At 39.2% G+C, this 20,875-nt stretch overlaps 2 protein-coding genes across 2 annotated transcripts; both read left to right on the top strand.

Annotated features, from left to right (window-relative positions):
• The first annotated feature begins 4,144 nt into the window (after nt 1–4,144).
• Nucleotides 4,145–4,635, top strand: LOC137714523 (uncharacterized). Its single transcript, XM_068453719.2, has one exon. The coding sequence runs from the start codon at nt 4,276–4,278 to the stop codon at nt 4,543–4,545; it is 270 nt and encodes an 89-aa protein (XP_068309820.1). The 5' UTR covers nt 4,145–4,275; the 3' UTR covers nt 4,546–4,635.
• A 903-nt stretch (nt 4,636–5,538) lies between these two features.
• Nucleotides 5,539–6,209, top strand: LOC148697805 (uncharacterized). The gene has a single exon (XM_088690227.1). It carries the CDS (start codon nt 5,852–5,854, stop codon nt 6,116–6,118), a length of 267 nt encoding a protein of 88 aa, XP_088546353.1. The 5' UTR covers nt 5,539–5,851; the 3' UTR covers nt 6,119–6,209.
• Nucleotides 6,210–20,875: the final 14,666 nt, after the last annotated feature.

Genomic DNA, 20,875 nt, shown 5'->3' with positions numbered 1-20,875 from the left:
TGCTTTCCCAAAAAAAAAAAAAAAAAAAAAAAGGAGAAAATCTGATGTTCTGTTTGTTAGCCTTCTGATAGGCTTTCGGTGTATCCTTCTAACTTTTGCTAGCTTGTTATATATTGCCTGCTTTTCCCCAAAAAAAAAAAAAAAAAAAAAAAAAAAAAAAAAAAAAAAAAAAAAAAAAAAAAAAAAAAAAAAAGGAGAAAATCAATTTGAAAAAAGTGCGAGCAAGTAGTTGAAGATGGCAGAAGAAAGGTGGCCTAGGTGTCGGTGCCAAAGTTTGGGTGAGGTTATGAGGAGATGACAGGCAGGTTTTTCGGGAATGGCCAGTGGCAAAATGGTGAATAACTTAAAATCGAAACCTAATTCATATCCAACATAAGTAGTGCAATTCATTGACGAACTTTAAGGCTTAATAATAATAGTGGGTCTAGAATGAGAGTCTTGAGAGGTGCGTATTACGTGGGGTTAGCCTTTGGTATTTTTTTAATTCATTTCTGCCTTGTGTATCAACTTTATATTCTCAATTCTGTCGGTTTGTGAATTTTGTTTCTGACGATCTTGCTAATTATGAGTATCATGCATCGGATGAACTGATATGGACTACTCAAGTTTCTATAGAAATTTGGGTTAAAGTCATTCGATATTTATGTAATGGATTGAGACAACATATTTAAGTCAGCCAAAACTATAAGAAGAGAATTAGAAATTGGATCCAATCCCGTAAAAAATAAGCACATTGTTTTAGCTCATTAAACTGTGTGCATGTATGAATTGTGAGCTTTCTTGCACGACTTAATTTAAAAAGTAAAAATGAAGAATGCTAGCAACCTTCTCTTCATTTTTTTTTTTTTTTGAACAAAAGCAACCTTCTCTTGCGACTTTATCTTTGTACCATTTTGGCTTTACTTCCCATTCCGTTGTTTGATGATCAGAATCGTCCACGTTTTAGACATCATTTAACGATCATCTATGTAAAAATAACTAAATTCGAAATCGTTTAGTCATCTAATTATTATCTAATATGTTGATAACGAATCATGTATCTCATTTAAACAATGAAATTTTGTCAACGTTAATCGAACAACTAAACAACTTTGATTTGACTGATTTTTTGCAAAATGGATCTTTAAATTATGATCGAGGAAGTGAGTTTTGATCATCAAATAACATTACAAATTAGTAAGAGAGCTAAAAAGGTAAACCGAGAAGGCTCAAACAAGAATGTTGTTGTCATTCCCCCTACAAAAATAGTTGAAAATATGGGACCAAATATTAAGTTTTGGCTAAAGCGGACTAATAGTCTATGTGATGATAGGGTATCAGAAGATAACTTCGTGGTAAAAAAGTATGGATTCAAACCCTTGAGGTGAAGACCGTTTGCAAATTTAACTCAAAAATGAAATTCTCATAAATTCTCCATTAGATGCAGGAATAAAATTGTCCAGCCCAACTCTTTCTTTTGTTTACCTTCTTCTCTCTTCGTCTTTCATTACTCTCTAATTATAGCTTCACCTCCTCCTCCCTCTCTCTTCAACCATTTTTAAGGAGAATTTGAACCAGTATAGCAATTATGTCCTTCCCCATTGTTGCAACAACTGCCCTATCCATTAAAGTTAAATTGATGATAGCTGAGGTGCTGAGATTGATAGATTGGTCTATTTCTTCGAATGAGGATCCTTTTTGTGAGGATCTTGGGGATCCTCCAATCACATTCGTTTATGTATATCGTACGGTCAGTTTTCGTCAAATATTGTTTATATTTAATTTTAAATAAAAAGATTTACAATGATTTATAACCGTACAATATACGATAAACGGATGTGATTGAAGGATCCGAGAGGATCCATTCTATTTCTTCCAATTTCTTCAATCTCTTATCGAGGCGTGATGAGACCTATAGCTTGCCAATGAATAAAAAACAGTGTAGAAATTGAACTTTTGGGTTTGCCGAAGATGGTGCCATGTGAATCGGTCTTGAGAATGTGCGAGAAGGGTGGGTCATTGGGAGAAAAGACATGGTAATGACCTTGAAGGCCGGTTTGTTGACGGTGGATTTGAGAAGAGAGAAAGTTGGCTTTGAGAAAGATCTGCATAGAGAGGTAGGGGCTGGACTTTTTTATTCGGACATCGAACCAAAATTTAATGGCAATCTCAGTTTAGGATCAAATTTGCTAAGAGTTTTTACAACAAGAGTTTAAACCTAATTTTTCTAACGCGGAGGCTATCTTCCGAATGGAGTAGGATTTTCTCTACTCCAAATTTCCTCCCCTCCTCTCTCACCTTCTCCTTTGTCTTTCTCTCTCTATAAGAGCACTTCCACTGTGTAAAGGTTCCCCTTGGCAATAGGCAATTCAAACCCCTCAAGTGAATAGTAACTACCTTTAATGAACAGTAATTGCCTTTTGCATCTCCACCCCTAACTAAATAGCCATGGCAATAGGTAATAAAATATTAGTATTTTTTATTTTATAAAATAATAAAAAATAATTTTATTTTTAATTTCAGATGAGATTTTTAACCGATCTTGTAACGTCACGTGTCATTATCCGAAAGTACAATTTTTGAGGATAAATTTTGATAAGATTTTTAACCAATTCCGTCACGCAACATATCCTTCCATGTTTAAAATTGTTGAAAATATTGAATGTGGTGTAAGGTGGGAGAAAATGGTAAGGTATTTATAGAAGAAAAAAATTATAATTTTTGAAATTTTTTCGAATTTTTATTTGTTTTTAATTTTTTATTTTTGCCTAAAGTCTTGTCGGTGACGCGGCCCCTAAACACGTGTGTTATGCACGCACTTGACGTAAAAAAAATTATAACGTGGCTGACGTGAGCCTTGCATCACTCCCTCTCAGGCGTTCGGGCTTTGGACTTGTGCCTGATCTCTCCCACGGGCTCCCCCCTCAACCCAATGCCAAAATGGGATGGCGCCACTTTGTCAGGGGATTGGATTGCAAATGGAGCCGGTTAACCGGGCAAAAAAGCATGATGAAAGTGCTCTAAAAAAGTCAACACAAGATGTTGACGTGTCCTAATCGTGAGCGTTCAAATAAGAGGAGATTGGACGGGACGAAAATGAGAGATAAGAGTATCAGGATCCTTTCTAAATACATTATCACCACATTAACTATTAGCCCCTAACATTGGAATTAGCTTAATTGACATAAAATCAAATATCCTAATTCAAATTTGGTGGTGTTTTGGAATACTAACAAACAAGAAAAGCACGTGGATATTGACTCTGCAAAAGAGGAGCGTTTCACTAGCCTATAACTTTAATCCTTTAAGAAGATTGAAATTTAAAATAAATCTGTTGTTATATTACATATTGAATATAATCTTTTGATGTGTCCTTAATTCAAAATAATTAATGTGCATTTTATTTAATGTCTCCCATTAAATATTTAAATTTATGCGTGTACAAATTTTAATTTATTTTTTTTTTGACCAAAAAAGAGTTTTTTGATTTATTAATTTTATTTAACATTATTCAAACTTGAAAGACTCAATTAATGTACCTAATTGTTAGTACCGAAATGTATTATATTGAACTAATGTATTTAAATGTTAGTACCAAAATGTATGCACCAAAATGTATAAATTAAATTAATGTACCTAAATGTGTGTACCGAAATGTATGCACCGAAATGTATTATATTGAATTAATGTACCTAAATGTTTGTATCGAAATGTATGTACCGAAATGTGTGTACCTAAATGTATGCACCGAAATGTATTATAAAGAATTTAATGTACTTAAATGAAGAAGACAAAGTACATCGAAATATATTATATAACAAAAATTAATTTATCTAAATGTTTACAACAAAATATATTATGAAAAATAAAATAAAAATTATAATTATAATGAAATAAAATTAATACATTAAAAATTAGGAAGAAAAGGAGAAATAATTAAAAAAAATCAAAATATAATTAATAAATGAGGTTATTAATGTATCAAGAGACTAAAATTACATTTAAATCTTAGTCATGGTTTTAATCTAAAAATCATCTAAAAATCAAAACATGAGCTTTGCACATTGTTTTCTTCACCTATTACCACCACCGATTTCCACTTCCCTTATACTGGTGGCCGTGCCTTGACCCCTCCTCCTATTTGCTTCCTCTATATATACATGCATAAATAAATTCAAGGAAAACACCAATTCAGATTTTTCATTTCATACTCTCCCCTCTCAAACTTTCACCACTTTCACCGATCAAGATCTTTGATCATTGCAAAATCAGTAACAAAAAAATAAATCAGAAAAAATGAGTGTAGCGTGCAGGACTTGGGTTGTGGCAGCCAGTATAGGAGCAGTGGAAGCACTCAAAGACCAAGGAATATGCAGGTGGAATGGGGTTCTGAGATCAGTCCACCAACATGCCAAGAACAACATCAGATCCTATTCCCAAGCCAAGAAACTGATCTCCGACTCATCTTACTCGGCGATTTCTATAACGATGCAGAGATCACAGGAGGAGAAGTTGAGAAAAGTCATAGAATTGAACTGCTGGGGTCCTAATACCCTAAGATTTTAGATCGTAATTATGTAATTTAGATTTTAGATTATGAGTATGGATCATGTCATCCTTTTTTCCATGAGAATTAAATGACATAATTTCATTGCTCATTGGGCAAACATGGCGTTGTCAAATTTTGGTATCATTGTTTAAACCCTAAACTTATTTAACTAGTCTACCCTCATTATTTGTTCATGGACAGGACCTACGAAGTGTCTTCTGGTAGATCCATATCATAAAAGCAGTCTTAACATGGACTTGATCAATTTTAAGAGGTCATCCATTTTCAGATTAAGTTTTGCTGCAATTGCAATCAACATACAGATGAGATAGATGTGATCCCTTTTTTTTAATCAAAGGATGTGATCCTTTTGGCTGGTAAATATATATCAAACTAGTGTAAGTGAAATGTTGAGGTTTCATCACAAAACTAATTAGTAATATGGAGAGTAACTCAATTATTTATAAGTAGGTCTGTCATTTTCTAATGCGACCCGTAACCCAACACGAAACTAACATGTTTCAAGTCGGCATGTTAACGAATCAGATTGTTATCGGGTAATCCAATGAGCACCTATTAAGATAACGAGTCAGTTTAGGTATATACGCAAGTAACCCGTTACACGATAAGAAAATATTAATTTAATAAATTTTAAACCAATGAAAAAACATACTATAAAATATATTTATGTGGCAATGTGGTATGTGAAAATTCTAGAAAATATATTTTTCTTAAAAGACATTTGATCTGGATGCTTGATTTTTTAATTTCTTAAAGAATGTGACCCATCAACACGTTAGCGTTTGGCTAATATTGTGCATATTTAGTCAAGGGCAAATAGTCAATTTAATAAGTTGTACATGAAATGTGGTCCCATTTGTCGTGATATTTTATGTTCTCACGAGAAATTTGATATCAAATTATTATTTGCTCCAAGTCCAACATTTCGTGAAATATATTCAAATTCGAGAACTTTGTTTCTTTGGGGAAAAAACAATAGAGGTGAGGAATGCACATGGCATTGAGGAGAACAACTTTTGCCTTTTCCTTTGGGCCTGATCCAAAAAAACAAGCATCAGCACGCGGTTTTGATACCCTCTTACCACAGGTTTATGCCCCAAACCTTATTCTCGTCAACACTCCCAACAATTTTCCTAAACTGGTGCCACTGTCTTGAATCTCACCCTTTTACCATATCAGCTGACCAAATATATATATATATATATATATATAACCTTTTACCCACAATTATAATTCAAGAAAACCCCAAAATCTCATTTCATACTCTAACAAAAAGAATCACAAAAAATAAGGAAAAAAAAAATGAGTGCAGCCTGCCGAGCTTGGGTGGTGGCAGCAAGCATTGGAGCAGTGGAGGCACTGAAAGACCAAGGAGTCTGCAGGTGGAATGGGGTTCTGAGATCGGTCCACCAGCATGCCAAGTACAACATCAGATCCTATTCCCAAGCCAAAAACCTGTCCGACTCATCGTCTTCTGCAATTTCTATGTCGATGCAGAGATCACAGGAGGAGAAGGTGAAAAAAGTCATGGAGTTGGTTTGCTGGGGTCCCAATACTGTTAGAATTTAGCAGTTAATTAGGTATTTTTTTCGATTTAGGTTTATGGTTACGTATCTGTCATCCTTTTTTCATGAATTACATTGCTTAATTTCATGATTTACTCGTTGAATCTTTTTTCACTACGTTTTCTCTTATTTACCATGTTTGTTAATGCAATGTTTTTTATTTTGTTTTTAAATATTTGCGGAATTAAATATTTTTTGAAAGTGAGAACAAAGTAACTTGGCCCTAAAGTTAACTTGCGGATGAGTCAAATGCTTTAAATGCTGCCTCCCTAAATATAGATATTTTGCGATATATTGGTTTGTTTTTTCTGTTTTGCTTTGTATCACTTTTTTAATTAGCATCCCACATAACATAGAATACAATTTATATTAAAGTTTAATGTTAAATGATATATACCTTATATGCAATGATAATTTTGACCTCATAAGGTTAAAAAAACATAAAAAGGAGTGTGATTGGAGATCAAATTTTCTTTACTTCTCCCAATATTTTGGGTTAGGAGCTCAGTTAGGAAGCTCATTGGAGATGCTCTTGGGGCATAGAAAATACAAATTTGAGATGCAAAAACTATATGATTAATTATACTAACACCTCCGGTGATAATTTTTTTTTCTTTTCATTACTAGGGTTTAGAAAGAGGATTTGGGGATTGCCTACTCCCAATGGACCAAAAATTGAGCCCAAAAAAAAAAAAAAAAAAAAAAAATAAGCCTAGCAAATTGAGTTATCCTTTAGAGCAACTCCAGCGTTGGAGCCCTCCCCCCAGGCAATGCACTATTCAATCCACCTAATGAACATTAACTGCCCTTAATGAACAGTAAATAGCCCTGGCAATAGAATTTGCATCTCCATCGTTACACATCAATAGCCCTGGCAATAGGTAATAAAATATTAGTATTTTTTTTATTTATAAAATAATTTTAATTGTAATATCGGATAAGATTTTTAATCGTTCTCGTTGCGCCACGTGTCATTATCCGAAGTATTATTAAATAATACAAAATAATTTTATTTGTAATTTCGGATAAGATTTTTAATTGTTGTCGTTACGCCACTTGTCATAAAATCCGAAAAGACAATTATTGGAGATGGATTTCCGATAAATTTTTTAATCGTACTCGTTATGCCACGTGTCATTATCTGAAAATACAATTATTGGTGATGGATTTCTGATAAGATTATTAATCAATCACGTCGCGCCACATGTCATAATTTGTTCACAATCTTTGAGGATAGATTTCCATCAGATTTTTAACGAATGACGGCATGCCACGTGTCATAATCTGTTCACAATCTTTGAGGATAGATTTCCATCAGATTTGTAACGAATGACGGCATGCCACGTGACATTATGTACAACCTAATCCTTTCTGAATCCTCTATATAATCCACCATCCATCCTCACAAATCTTACACCAATTTTCTCAAGATCTCTATCATTATTCATAGTTTCTGCTTCCTTATTCACAAAAATCTGTATCATTATTCATAGTTTATGTTTCTTTCTTACAAAAATCTGTATCATTTTTTATGAATTTTTTTGAATTTTTTACAATTTTTTTAAATTTTTATTCAATTAATTAATCTCTGCCGTTGGATATAAATTTTTTTTCCAACACTCTAGATTGTGCCACGTGTCACAACGGTAACTTTTCTTAATTTTAAAACTATTTTTTCTTTTATTTATTTATTTATTTATAAAGCATTTTAATATCCACCGTTGATCTCAGATCGAACGGTGGATATTAAATAAGACTTTTTTTTTTTTTACCGTTGAGATCGAACGGTCCAAATTAAGTAACCGTTGAGATCTAATGGACCGTGGGAAGCCACGTGGCTTCCCAACGGTAACTGACAAAGTTTTTTTTTTTTTTTTTTTTCTGATTTTGTGTCAGCGACGCGCCCCCACGCGCGAGTGGGGTGCACGCGCCTGACACAAAAAAATTTTAATATTGCCTGACGCCAGGCTGACGTCAACGCTGACGTCACATGGCCCTCAGGCTCTCGGGCTGGCAATTCCCCACGGGCCCGAAGCTCGGGCCTCCACCTTCGGTCGGGCTAGCCCACGCTAGAGCCCTCCCACCGGCCCTCGGGCCCTTGTTCTCTCCACAGTCCCCCGAGCACCAGCCAACGCTGGGCTTGCTCTTAGGGCGGCAAAAGAAAACCATGGACTAGAAGTTGGGTGTCGAAATTTTTTAACTGAGGAAGAAGAAAGCAATGGTCGTACGTCTTCTTTGAAAAATCTAATTATTATTTTGAAAATAATATTTTATTAAAAATATACGACGATCGATTCGATCATGGTCCATTTCTATCACACTGTGGGAATTGGATTTGGTTCATTAGGGCTTTTTGTTTAGAAGAAATGAGAAGTTTGGACTGATTTTAAAGAGATTACTCGTCACTGCAAACATTGTCGGTGCGAATTTGTCCACTCTTGTGAATTAAGCTACTTCACTAACCTTGTACAATGTTTTTTTCACGCCATCGACGCTGATGTGTCACCCACATATAAGGGACTAATTTTTTCTTAATTATTATTGCTAATCTCGATTTTGTTTGTGTAAAATTATAAATAGAGATCGTTTTTGGTTTGTTCAAAGTTTGAATGGATGGTGATGATGGAGAAAGGAGGAGATGGGGTGGGAGGGGAAGAAGAAGATGAACAACTTCTTTTTTTAACAAAATATTATTATTGAAGCAATAATTAAAGTTTTCTTAATTTGTTTTTGTCCACACGGTCTTCTTCTTGTCATTTTTTAAGTGTTAAATGATTTATAATTTTTTTTTATATAATTATAAATTTTTTTGTTTTTAGTTTCAAGTAATTAATAAGGGTAAATTAGTAAATTTATATGTGAAATTTTGACTGAAGGAGTTATATGAAAGGGAATTAAAACTTGAGGGGGTGTTTGTGTAATGTCTCAAACGTAAGGGGGTTTTGTGAAAACTCGATAAACTTCAAGGGGTGTTAGCGTAATTAACCCAAAAACTATATTTACATCCCAATTTACATTTCCGCCAAATGTAAATAAAAGTTCTTCTCTAATAGGAGAGATTAAATTTAAGATCTCATTTCCTCTTAATCAATGCATATCGTACTTGCTTAATTTAAAAAAGTTCAACTTATTGTGGTGAATATTGCTAATTTTTGGGTCACTTTCTGATTTTTTATTTTTTATTTTTATTTTTTTTTTAACAACACTTTCTGATGTTAACATGCATTTTGTACGTCTCTAGATTTTACCACGAAATTTCCGCTACTCTTGGATTTGATGTTTGGGTTGGAGATTATGATTAAATTATAATTAAGTCCAGGTTAAAACCCTCAAAAGGTACTAGAATATATAAGAAATGTGTTAACAGTTGATTAATTGTCAATGTAATAAACAAGAAGCACAAGAAATGTTATTGTGTTACGTGTTTAGCTATCAACCGTTGAAGGAAGTAGGTCTCACAACCCACAAACGGCTGACGGCTTCTCACACATGCACACAAGGGAGTATTATTGAGACCAGAAATGAGTGATGTTGCTATCATAAGCTTTGTAGGGCTGGTCGCTACGCAAACCCGTCCCATGGTTAATTATATGGTAACTTTGGATGCGGTTCCTATTTATTAATATTCTTTGATTGAAATCTTGTTGGTTTTCGAGTTTTGATTGAAATTTCTGAAATTAATGCAATAATACATTTCTATGTAGGTTATTATAATTTTTAAATTAAAATTTGATATTTGTAGTTATTTATATTAATGAGATTTTAAATAAAATCCATAATTTGTTGAAAATATTAAAAGAAATTATACTTAAATAAAACCCATGATTTGTCATTACTTATATTAATGACATTTTACATACAAAAAATTGGTAATTTTTATATGATGCATTTTACATACAAAAAGTTAGTACATTTTATACAAAAAAAGGTGATACGTTTTATACAATGGGTACATTTTACATATAACAAAGTGGTAACTTTTTAAAGACAAATGGGTACATTATTAATAAATTATGGGTACAAATAAAAGGTCAAAAAAATATGAGTACAAATAAAAGTTTGAAAATATGGACACAAAAAGAAATTAATATATGGGTACAAACTAAAGCTGAATAGAAAATTGACACAATTTTAAAAAAGTGTTGCAAATTAAAATGGGTACAAACTAAAAATAAAAATATATGATACAAAATTTAGTCATAAATATAAATATATCAAATTTAATGACACACCCCGACCGAGATCGGAGCGTGCTGGCCGTCACACAAAGGTGACGTAGCCAAGTGCACGTGCGGAAGCTAATAAAGTAGTAATGTAAAAGTACGAATAATTAAAAACTAGCATACAAGGTACTAAGAAAAGTACTAGAATAAGTGTAATACAGATTCAGAGCAAGACTATAGCAGTCCAAAAGAAAAGTTGCGATAAAAGTACACCCGAAGGTGACCCTACGTTGGTGAGTATCTGTCAGAGATGCCGGACAAGCCTTCTAGGAAACCACCGAGACTGCTAATCTATTAGAACCTGGAGGGGCGCAAAACAAAAGCGTGAGTGGGCAAAAACAAATCTTTCGAAAATCATTTATAGAAATACTTTCTAACCCCTCGCCGTAAAACCTGTATACTTCCCAGAAAATAACCATGTATACGTATGTATAAATATGCCAAACATGCTCAAAAGTATGTCAATCATGCTCGATAGTATGCCATGCCGAAGTCTCATCATAAAATGCAAGTGCCCAGGTATAAACATGTCAATATCATATAATCTGGCAGCTGGAGTCACCTAGCGTGACCTGTACGGCTGCATCTAGAGCTCAAATCTCAATCTCAATATCTGAACCTGCCCACGAGTCGGAACCACCTAAAGTGGTCTGTACGACAGGCCTGGGTGTAACATATATATACGCTCTAGTGCTACGATCACGTGAAGGCTGTGCGAATAATCGCGGGTCACCTACGAGTCGGAACCACCTAAAGTGGTCTGTACGACAGGACTGTGCACCTAACTTGGATCCAAGCTGAGCGTGTGGTGCGGGAGGTGAACATCACGTGAAGGATTGTGCCCTACTCTGGGCGGGAGCACTAACACCGGGGGTGCAGGTTATGAGCTCTCTAATCATCTCAAACTACTGCTGAAAGTAAATATGAATACCACTTACCTGTCACTTACCTGTGCGTCCACAGCACCCAATATGCACATGTATAAATATATGCAACTACTAATATAACCATCAATGCAAGAATAATGATGAAGTAATGCATGGTATAAACTAATAAACATTTATTAAATTTCTGGGAAAACTATAGTATATAGGTATATACGGAAAACAAAAGCCCACTCACTGATATGTGGAAGGGTCGTAGCCCCCCTGCCTCGAGTGACCACGCTCGTCCTCGGGGTACGTGTCACCTATATGCGAAATAACTATGAAAACGTCAATCTAAAAGTACATAACCAACTTCTCGTAATAACTTCTCATACATTGCTCAAAATGGACAATTGAATATACCAACGTGCTCTACACAACCTCAGGATCACAACCATATTTTTAAAATAATTTTTGGACCTCTCACGCGCCCCCACGCGCCAAAACAGGCACGGACCTACGCGCCCCCACGCGCGGCCACGTGCCAGGCACACTGACGGTGTCAATTGACACCGTCAGGAATATTCCGTTAAAACCCTGGAATATTCCGTTAAAACTAACAGGTTCCGTTAACGGCATCAGGAATATTCCGTCAGAATTGACGGAATATTCCGTCGCCTTCTTCATTCAATCGCCGGCGACGTCGCCGGCGCCGGAAACTGGGAAAACCTGCAACTTGGGTTTTCTCGTTCATTTTTCCACCAATTTTCACGTTTCTTGCACCAAATTAAACCTTAGAACTAGAAGAACACGTCCAAACAAGTTTTAAGGTCTAAAACTACAAGATTATACCTGTCTAAAAACTCCAAGCTCGGCCAACTTCGAACCAGGCCTTCCCGACGTCCAATTTCGTCCAACGAGTTACTCCGACGCTCCTTAGGACCTCACTAACACAACTACAAGCTTCAAAAGTCCAAAAACACGCTAGAATAAGTTTGCATGAATAGTAACTAAAACGGACCTCGTCGAAACGACGTGGAAATGGAGGATTTCTCACCTGAAAATGGTATGGCTGTGCTCGCCTTGACCTTACGAGTTCAATGTCCTTGGTTCCCTCGATCTGTGATGGTTTGGGTGGTTTTGGTGTTTGTCCGTACGCTTTCAAAATGAAGAAGAAGGAATGGGGTTCTCGGGGGAAAGAAAGAGAGAGAGACAGAGAGAGACAATGAGAGTGAGACTGTGTGTGTGTGTGTGTGTGGCCCTAAGCTTGCCAACACCACACAAAACAACCTAAAACAATAATATGAAAACAAGCTAGGGGTAAAAGGGTTATTTCACATGCACGTTTTTGATATTTCCGGGACGGGATGTCACAACCTTCCCACCTTAATAGAATTTCGTCCCGAAATTCAAAACAACCAAGTAACAACCCCTAGTGGTCAAAGAATAATCGAGGATACAAATCCCTCATCCGATCTTCTGTCTCCCACGTAGCTTCCTCGACTGAATGATTCATCCACAAAACTTTCACTAAGTTCACCGTCTTGTTCCTCAGAACCTTCTCTTTCCCATCGATGATCGTCACCGGTTCCTCGTCATACGTCAAATCTGGATTAATCTCTAACGGTTGAGGAGGTATCACGTGAGATGAATCAGCAACATAGTGTCGGAGCATAGACACGTGAAAAACATTATGCACTCTAGCCAACTCCGGAGGCAACTCCAACCTGTAAGCTACCTCGCCAACTCGTTCTGTGACCACGTATGGTCCAATGTACTTGGGGCTCAACTTCCCCTTCTTTCCAAACCGCACGACACCTCTCCACGGTGAAAGCTTCAGAAATACCCAATCTCCGACCTCATACACTCTGTCCGTAACATGCCGATCCGCTAGACTCTTCTGTCTGTCCTGAGCTGCTTTCAGGTTAGACTTAATTACCTGAACATTCTGGGTAGTCTCCTCGACAATCTCCGGACCCACTAAAACTCTCTCGCCAACCTCTGACCAACACAACGGTGTGCGACAAGCTCTGCCATACAAGGCCTCAAATGGCGCCATGCCAATGCTCGGATGAAAACTGTTGTTGTAAACGAATTCCATCAGATCCAACCGCTGGTGCCAAGCATTACCAAACTGCAACACCGAAGCACGCAGCATATCCTCCAAAGTCTGAATAGTTCTCTCTGACTATCCGTCCGTCTGAGGATGATACGCCGTACTGTAGAGTAGTCTCGTACCCAAAGCTTCCTGAAAAGCCACCCAAAACTTAGATGTGAATCGTGGATCACGATCCGAGACAATACTCACTGGGACACCATGATACTTCACCACCTTCGAGATAAACAACTCCGCTAAACGGCTCAAAGAATACTTCTCTCTTACAGGAATGAAATGAGCCGACTTAGTGAGTCGATCAACGATCACCCAAATGCCGTCAAAGCCATTTTGTGTACGCGGCAACTTGTACACAAAATCCATGGTGATATTTTCCCATTTCCACTCTGGAACGGGAAGCGGCTGCAACAACCCAAACAGTTTCTTCCTCTCTGCTTTAACCTGCTGGCAAATAGCACACCTGCTCACATACTCGGCTATCTCCCTCTTCATACCCGGCCAATAATAAAATGGTCGAATGGTATGATACATTTTAGTAGCTCCTGGATGCATGGCATAAGCCGAGATATGTGCTTCATCGAGAATTTCTTTCTTCAACTCCACACTATTAGGCACGAACATCTTACCCTCAAGCATCAACATGCCATCCGAATCACGTACTCTGAGGTCTCGCCTCCTTCCTTGATCTCGAGCTTGGATTAGTTCTTGAGTCTCCTGATCAGCTACCTGAGCTTCAAGCACCCGATCAACAAGTATCGGCCTAACTTGGAAATTAGCAAGTAACGCCACTTCTCGATCTTCGGTTTCTAACCTCACTCCCGTAGTACGCAAGTCCGCCAAAAGAGGAACACGACTAGCGTACAACGTATTAATGCGGCCCTGTGACTTCCTACTAAGTGCATCAGCCACTACGTTCGCACGACCAGGGTGATAATCAATCGTGCAATCCTAATCGCTGAGCAACTCCAACCACCTCCGCTGACGAAGATTAAGTTCCTTCTGAGTAAAGAGATATTGGAGACTCTTGTGATCAGTAAAGATCCTACACTTCTCTCCGTAAAGATAGTGTCTCCACAACTTCAACGCAAAAATGATAGCAGCCAACTCCAAATCATGTGTAGGGTAATTCAACTCATGGGGTTTCAACTGCCGCGAAGCATAAGCAATCACCCTACCTTGCTGCATCAATACACATCCCAGACCATTCAAAGAAGCATCGCTATAAACCTCGAAATCACCACTATCGTCTGGGAGTGCCAAAACAGGTGCATGAGTGAGACAATGCTTCAACTGCTGGAAACTCTGCTCACACCTATCATCCCACTCAAATTTAACATACTTCCTTGTTAATCTCGTCAGTGGCAAGGCAATCACCGAAAAATCCTTAACGAATCTCCGATAATACCCCGCCAAGCCAAGGAAACTTCTCACCTCGGTGACGGTTTGTGGTTGCTCCCAACTCTCCACAGCTGCGACCTTCTGATGGTCCACCAAAATACCCTGAGCAGAAATGATGTGCCCCAAAAACGCCACTTGATCTAACCAGAACTGGCACTTACTGAATTTGGCATATAGTTGGTGTTCCCTCAACCTCTTCAACACCAAAGTAAGATGTCGAACATGCTCCGCTTTCGACTTAGAATACACCAGAATATCGTCAATGAAGACAATAACAAATCTATCCAAGTAAGGCTGGAACACCCGGTTCATCAAATCCATGAAGGCGGCTGGTGCATTCGTCAACCCAAATGGCATAACCAGAAACTCGTAATGACCATAACGAGTCCTGAATGCCGTCTTAGGGACATCATCCCTACTGATCTTCAACTGATAGTAACCAGACCTCAAGTCTATCTTAGAGAACACACAAGCACCTCTCAGCTGATCGAACAAATCGTCAATACGAGGCAATGGATAACGGTTTTTAATCGTCACCCGATTCAATTGCCTGTAATCGATACACAGCCTCAAAGTTCCATCCTTCTTCCTTACAAACAAAACTGGAGCGCCCCAAGGCGAAGTACTAGGCTGGATAAATCCTTTATCCACTAACTCCTGCAACTGAACCTTCAACTCCCTCAACTCCGCGGGAGCCATACGATAAGGAGTTAGAGAGATAGGATTAGTACCTGGAAGCAACTCAATGGTGAACTCCACGTCTCGATCTGGGGGTAGACCAGGTAAATCCTCGGGAAATACATCCGGAAAATGTCTGACCACTCTCATATCCTCAACTCTGTTAGGAACAGCCTCATCTAACACCACATGAGCTAGGTAACCCTAACAACCTTTCGACAACAACTTTTTCGCTCGCAGCGCCGAAATAACGCCGTGTCTCACCCCACTCTGCTCACCCACAAAAGTAACCACAGGTAGTCCAGGTCGGTGAAATGTAACTACTTTCCCGTAACAGTCAATGTTGGCACGATAGAAGTGTAACCAATCCGTGCCCAAAATCACATCAAAGTCCACAATATCTAACGGGATAAGATCAGCTGACAAAGCAACACCCTCTACGATCACCGGACATCCTGGGTACACACAATCTACAACACATCTCTCTCCTCTAGGCATAGCGAACTCTAAATCATACCCTAAAGGTGTGGGGCGAGGTCGTGTCACTTGAGCAAATGTATGAGAAATTACGGAATGTGTAGCTCCACAATCAATTAAGACTCTAGCAAAACAACCAAGAATGTTTAACGTACCCATAATCAAGTCTGGGTTGTTCTGAGCGTCCTGCAGAGAAATATTGTGAAGACGCCCCTGGCCCTGCTGACGTCCGCCGCGGCCTCTACTCGCCTGAACACCGCGTCCCTGAGCACCACGCCCCTGACTGGGCTGACCCGACTGTCTCGAAGACCCTGCACTGCTGGTAGCAATCTCACCCTGCTAATACTGTTCTCCCTGATACCACTGAGAACCACTCGCTGGAGCTGGAGGATACGGCATATAGCCGCTCGAATACTGAGGATAGCCACCCTGGGAATAGGGATCCTGGGGGTACTGATACTGCCCCGGAGCATAAGGGACAGCATCACCCTGATAGTGGTAAGCACCACCTCGACCCGTCTGGCCGTAGTTACTAGGACCCTGGATCTGCTGGAGCGGTGCAAGTGGTGGCATAAAGGTCTGTTGCGGTTTCTGCTGCTGCTGACCCTGGGGACAATTCGCCGCTCTATGTCCCACCTGTCCACACGTGAAGCAACCACTGCTACCACGTCTACACTCGCCGAAATGCCGGTTGTTACACCTACGGCAAACTAGGACTCTGCCTCGCCCACCATCGCCCTGCCTCTGGCCTCTAGCGCCACCAGAAAATCTACCTCCACGACCCTGTCCAGTGGCACTGAAGCCACCGCTCGAATAACTAGAACTAGCTCCACCTCTCTTGAAGTTCTGAGTCTGACGGAGCCCGAGCGATGCCTGACCTTTACCTTTGTCATCCTTCTTCTTATTGCCGTCTTTCTCTTCATCACTGTCGCTCGACATATTCTCAGAGTCCTCAATTCTCAGCAGTATCTCATAGAAGTCCTGGTAAGTCTCGCTGTGGACAGCAGTCGCCATAGAACGCCACATCTTCCTGGTGCCCAAACGGAAACGACGGAGCATCTCTGCTGGATTACCAGCAACATCAGGATGGTAGCGGGACAGATCAGTAAACTTGCGGTAGTACTCATTCGCCGACATCTTCCGCTGCTTCAGTTCAGTAAACTCCTGTTTCTTTCTATCGATGTACTCAGGGGGCACATACCTTCTCTTGAACAAATCCGTAAAAACATTCCAATCAGTCCTCTGATCTGGAGTCAACCTACGAAGCTCCTGCTCCCACCAAGCTGCCGACTCCCACCAAGCTGCCGACTCCGTATCCAGAAACCATGAGGTCGTCTCGACCCACCTCTCCATAGGCAAGTTCCCCTGATTATGCAGCACACGGAAAGTCTTCTCTATGTGTTCTAGCCAGCGCTCTGCGCCCTCATGCCCCTCATTACCCTTAAATTTATCCAACTTCAGATTGTACATGGTCTCCAGAGGAGTCCTCTGGGGAGGGCGCATCACTGACTGAAGGGCTGTAGCAAAAGTTTCCCCCAACTGAGCAATATCGGGGAAACTAGACTCAGAAGAACGACGTGGTTCCCGATGAGGCGGCATAATTCTGACAGAAGACACCAAAATCATTAGAATACTCACAAGGACACAGGACTGCCAAACCTAGGCTCTGATACCAAACTGACACACTCCAACCGAGATCGGAGCGTGCTGGCCGTCACACAAAGGTGACGTAGCCATGTGCACGTGCGGAAGCTAATAAAGTAGTAATGTAAAAGTACGAATAATTAAAAACTAGCATACAAGGTACTAAGACAAGTACTAGAATAAGTGTAATACAGATTCAGAGCAAGACTATAGCAGTCCAAAAGAAAAGTTGCGATAAAAGTACACCCGAAGGTAACCCTACGCTGGTGAGTATCTGTCAGAGATGCCGGACAAGCCTTCTAGGAAACCACCGAGACTGCTAATCTACTAGAACCTGGAGGGGCGCAAAACAAAAACGTGAGTGGGCAAAAACAAATATTTCGAAAATCATTTATAGAAATACTTTCTAACCCCTCGCTGTAAAACCTGTATACTTCCCAGAAAATAACCATGTATACGTATGTATAAATATGCCAAACATGCTCAAAAGTATGTCAATCATGCTCGATAGTATGCCATGCCGAAGTCTCATCATAAAATGCAAGTGCCCAGGTATAAACATGTCAATATCATATAATCTGGCAGCCGGAGTCACCTAGCGTGACCTGTACGGCTGCATCTAGAGCTCAAATCTCAATCTCAATATCTGAACCTGCCCACGAGTCGGAACCACCTAAAGTGGTCTGTACGACAGGCCTAGGTGTAACATATATATACGCTCTAGTGCTACGATCACGTGAAGGCTGTGCGAATAATCGCGGGTCACCTACGAGTCGGAACCACCTAAAGTGGTCTGTACGACAGGACTGTGCACCTAACTTGGATCCAAGCTGAGCGTGTGGTGCGGGAGGTGAACATCACGTGAAGGACTGTGCCCTACTCTGGGCGGGAGCACTAACACCGGGGGTGCAGGTTATGAGCTCTCTAATCATCTCAAACTACTGCTGAAAGTAAATATGAATACCATTTACCTGGCACTTACCTGTGCGTCCACAGCACCCAATATGCACATGTATAAATATATGCAACTACTAATATAACCATCAATGCAAGAATAATGATGAAGTAATGCATGGCATAAACTAATAAACATTTATTAAATTTCTGGGAAAACTATAGTATATAGGTATATACGGAAAACAAAAGCCCACTCACTGATATGTGGAAGGGTCGTAGCCCCCCTGCCTCGAGTGACCACGCTCGTCCTCGGGGTACGTGTCACCTATATGCGAAATAACTATGAAAACGTCAATCTAAAAGTACATAACCAACTTCTCGTAATAACTTCTCATACATTGCTCAAAATGGACAATTGAATATACCAACGTGCTCTACACAACCTCAGGATCACAACCATATTTTTAAAATAATTTTTGGACCTCTCACGCGCCCCCACGCGCCAAAACAGGCACGGACCTACGCGCCCCCACGCGCGGCCACGTGCCAGGCACACTGACGGTGTCAATTGACACCGTCAGGAATATTCCGTTAAAACCCTGGAATATTCCGTTAAAACTAACAGGTTCCGTTAACGGCGTCAGGAATATTCCGTCAGAATTGACGGAATATTCCGTCGCCTTCTTCATTCAATCGCCGGCGACGTCGCCGGCGCCGGAAACTGGGAAAACCTGCAACTTGCGTTTTCTCGTTCATTTTTCCACCAATTTTCACGTTTCTTGCACCAAATTAAACCTTAGAACTAGAAGAACACGTCCAAACAAGTTTTAAGGTCTAAAACTACAAGATTATACCTGTCTAAAAACTCCAAGCTCGGCCAACTTCGAACTAGGCCTTCCCGACGTCCAATTTCGTCCAACGAGTTACTCCGACGCTCCTTAGGACCTCACTAACACAACTACAAGCTTCAAAAGTCCAAAAACACGCTAGAATAAGTTTGCATGAATAGTAACTAAAACGGACCTCGTCGAAACGACGTGGAAATGGAGGATTTCTCACCTGAAAATGGTATGGCTGTGCTCGCCTTGACCTTACGAGTTCAATGCTGTCCTTGGTTCCCTCGATCTGTGATGGTTTGGGTGGTTTTGGTGTTTGTCCGTACGCTTTCAAAATGAAGAAGAAGGAATGGGGTTCTCGGGGGAAAGAAAGAGAGAGAGACAGAGAGAGACAATGAGAGTGAGACTGTGTGTGTGTGTGTGTGTGGCCCTAAGCTTGCCAACACCACACAAAACAACCTAAAACAATAATATGAAAACAAGCTAGGGGTAAAAGGGTTATTTCACATGCACGTTTTCGATATTTCTGGGACGGGATGTCACATTGAATGTTTCTAACACTAAATGAATAATTTAGAAAAAAAATTTAATTATCTTGATATGTAAAATATGTAATTATTGAAATAATTAATGATGTTTATTAAAACCAAGGGACCTTAATTAAAATTTGAAAAGGAATAAGGTTTCAATCAATGGAGTTAAAAAAAGAGGGATGAGAACTTAATTTCTCCTTAATTATATCCCAACCTAGAGAGATTTTTCAGTGTGACCGGTGCACGAAGTGGTACACCACGTGTCACTATGCAAATGGTGGGATATGTGTGCTAAAAAGTTAATAACTTAAAAAATAAAATTTCTCACAATTCCTATTAAAACACGTGGTATGCCACTTCTGTATCTTCAACCTTGGCGTTGTTTCTCCAGAAACCCGGTTGAATCGCCCTTAATTTGTATCTTCAATATATCTCAAATCCAGGTCCCCACAACCACCCTAACTAGCCTTACAACTCATGTAAATCCATCTACACATCTCTCTTTACACCAAACAAACGTACACTAACTCCCAACTAAAACACATATACCAAAAATTAAGCTAGCCTTGCAACTCAAACATACAAAAATAGAGACGAAAAATATAATCACGAGTGCAACAACAAGGGCTTGGATAGTGGCAGCAAGCATTGGTGCAGTTGCCAGTTGAGGCACTAAAAGACCAAGTGTAAACATTGGTTTAAATGTTCAAATGTAGAGGAACCAAGGATAAGTGTAAACTTTGGAATCTAATGCCACTTAATTCACATTTCACTAGAATTTATTTTCAACTGCAAACGAAATCTAAGTATACATGTGAATAACAATTTCCCCTTGCATTGCTTGTTTTTTACTGAAAAATAACATGATATATCAACTTTTTACAGACTATGTTACATGATGTGAAATCATGTGGAACCCATGCAAGATTCATTTTATGTAAAAGAGTGAGTGTAATGGTTGGGAAATTAGTTAGTATGCGCATTATTACTCTTTGAAAAAAAAAAAATTGATTGATGTGTTTTATGATCGAATTTCCTTGAGAACTTTAGAAGGAATCATGACCAATGAGTTCTATTGAGTGATTGAAAGTAT

The sequence above is a fragment of the Pyrus communis genome, chromosome 3, assembly GCF_041283825.1.
Source record: "Pyrus communis isolate YQ-2024b chromosome 3, ASM4128382v1, whole genome shotgun sequence".
Taxonomy (NCBI): Eukaryota; Viridiplantae; Streptophyta; class Magnoliopsida; order Rosales; family Rosaceae; genus Pyrus; species Pyrus communis.
Note: the sequence above shows the minus strand (reverse complement) of the source record. Positions and strands in the feature narration are given on the sequence as shown.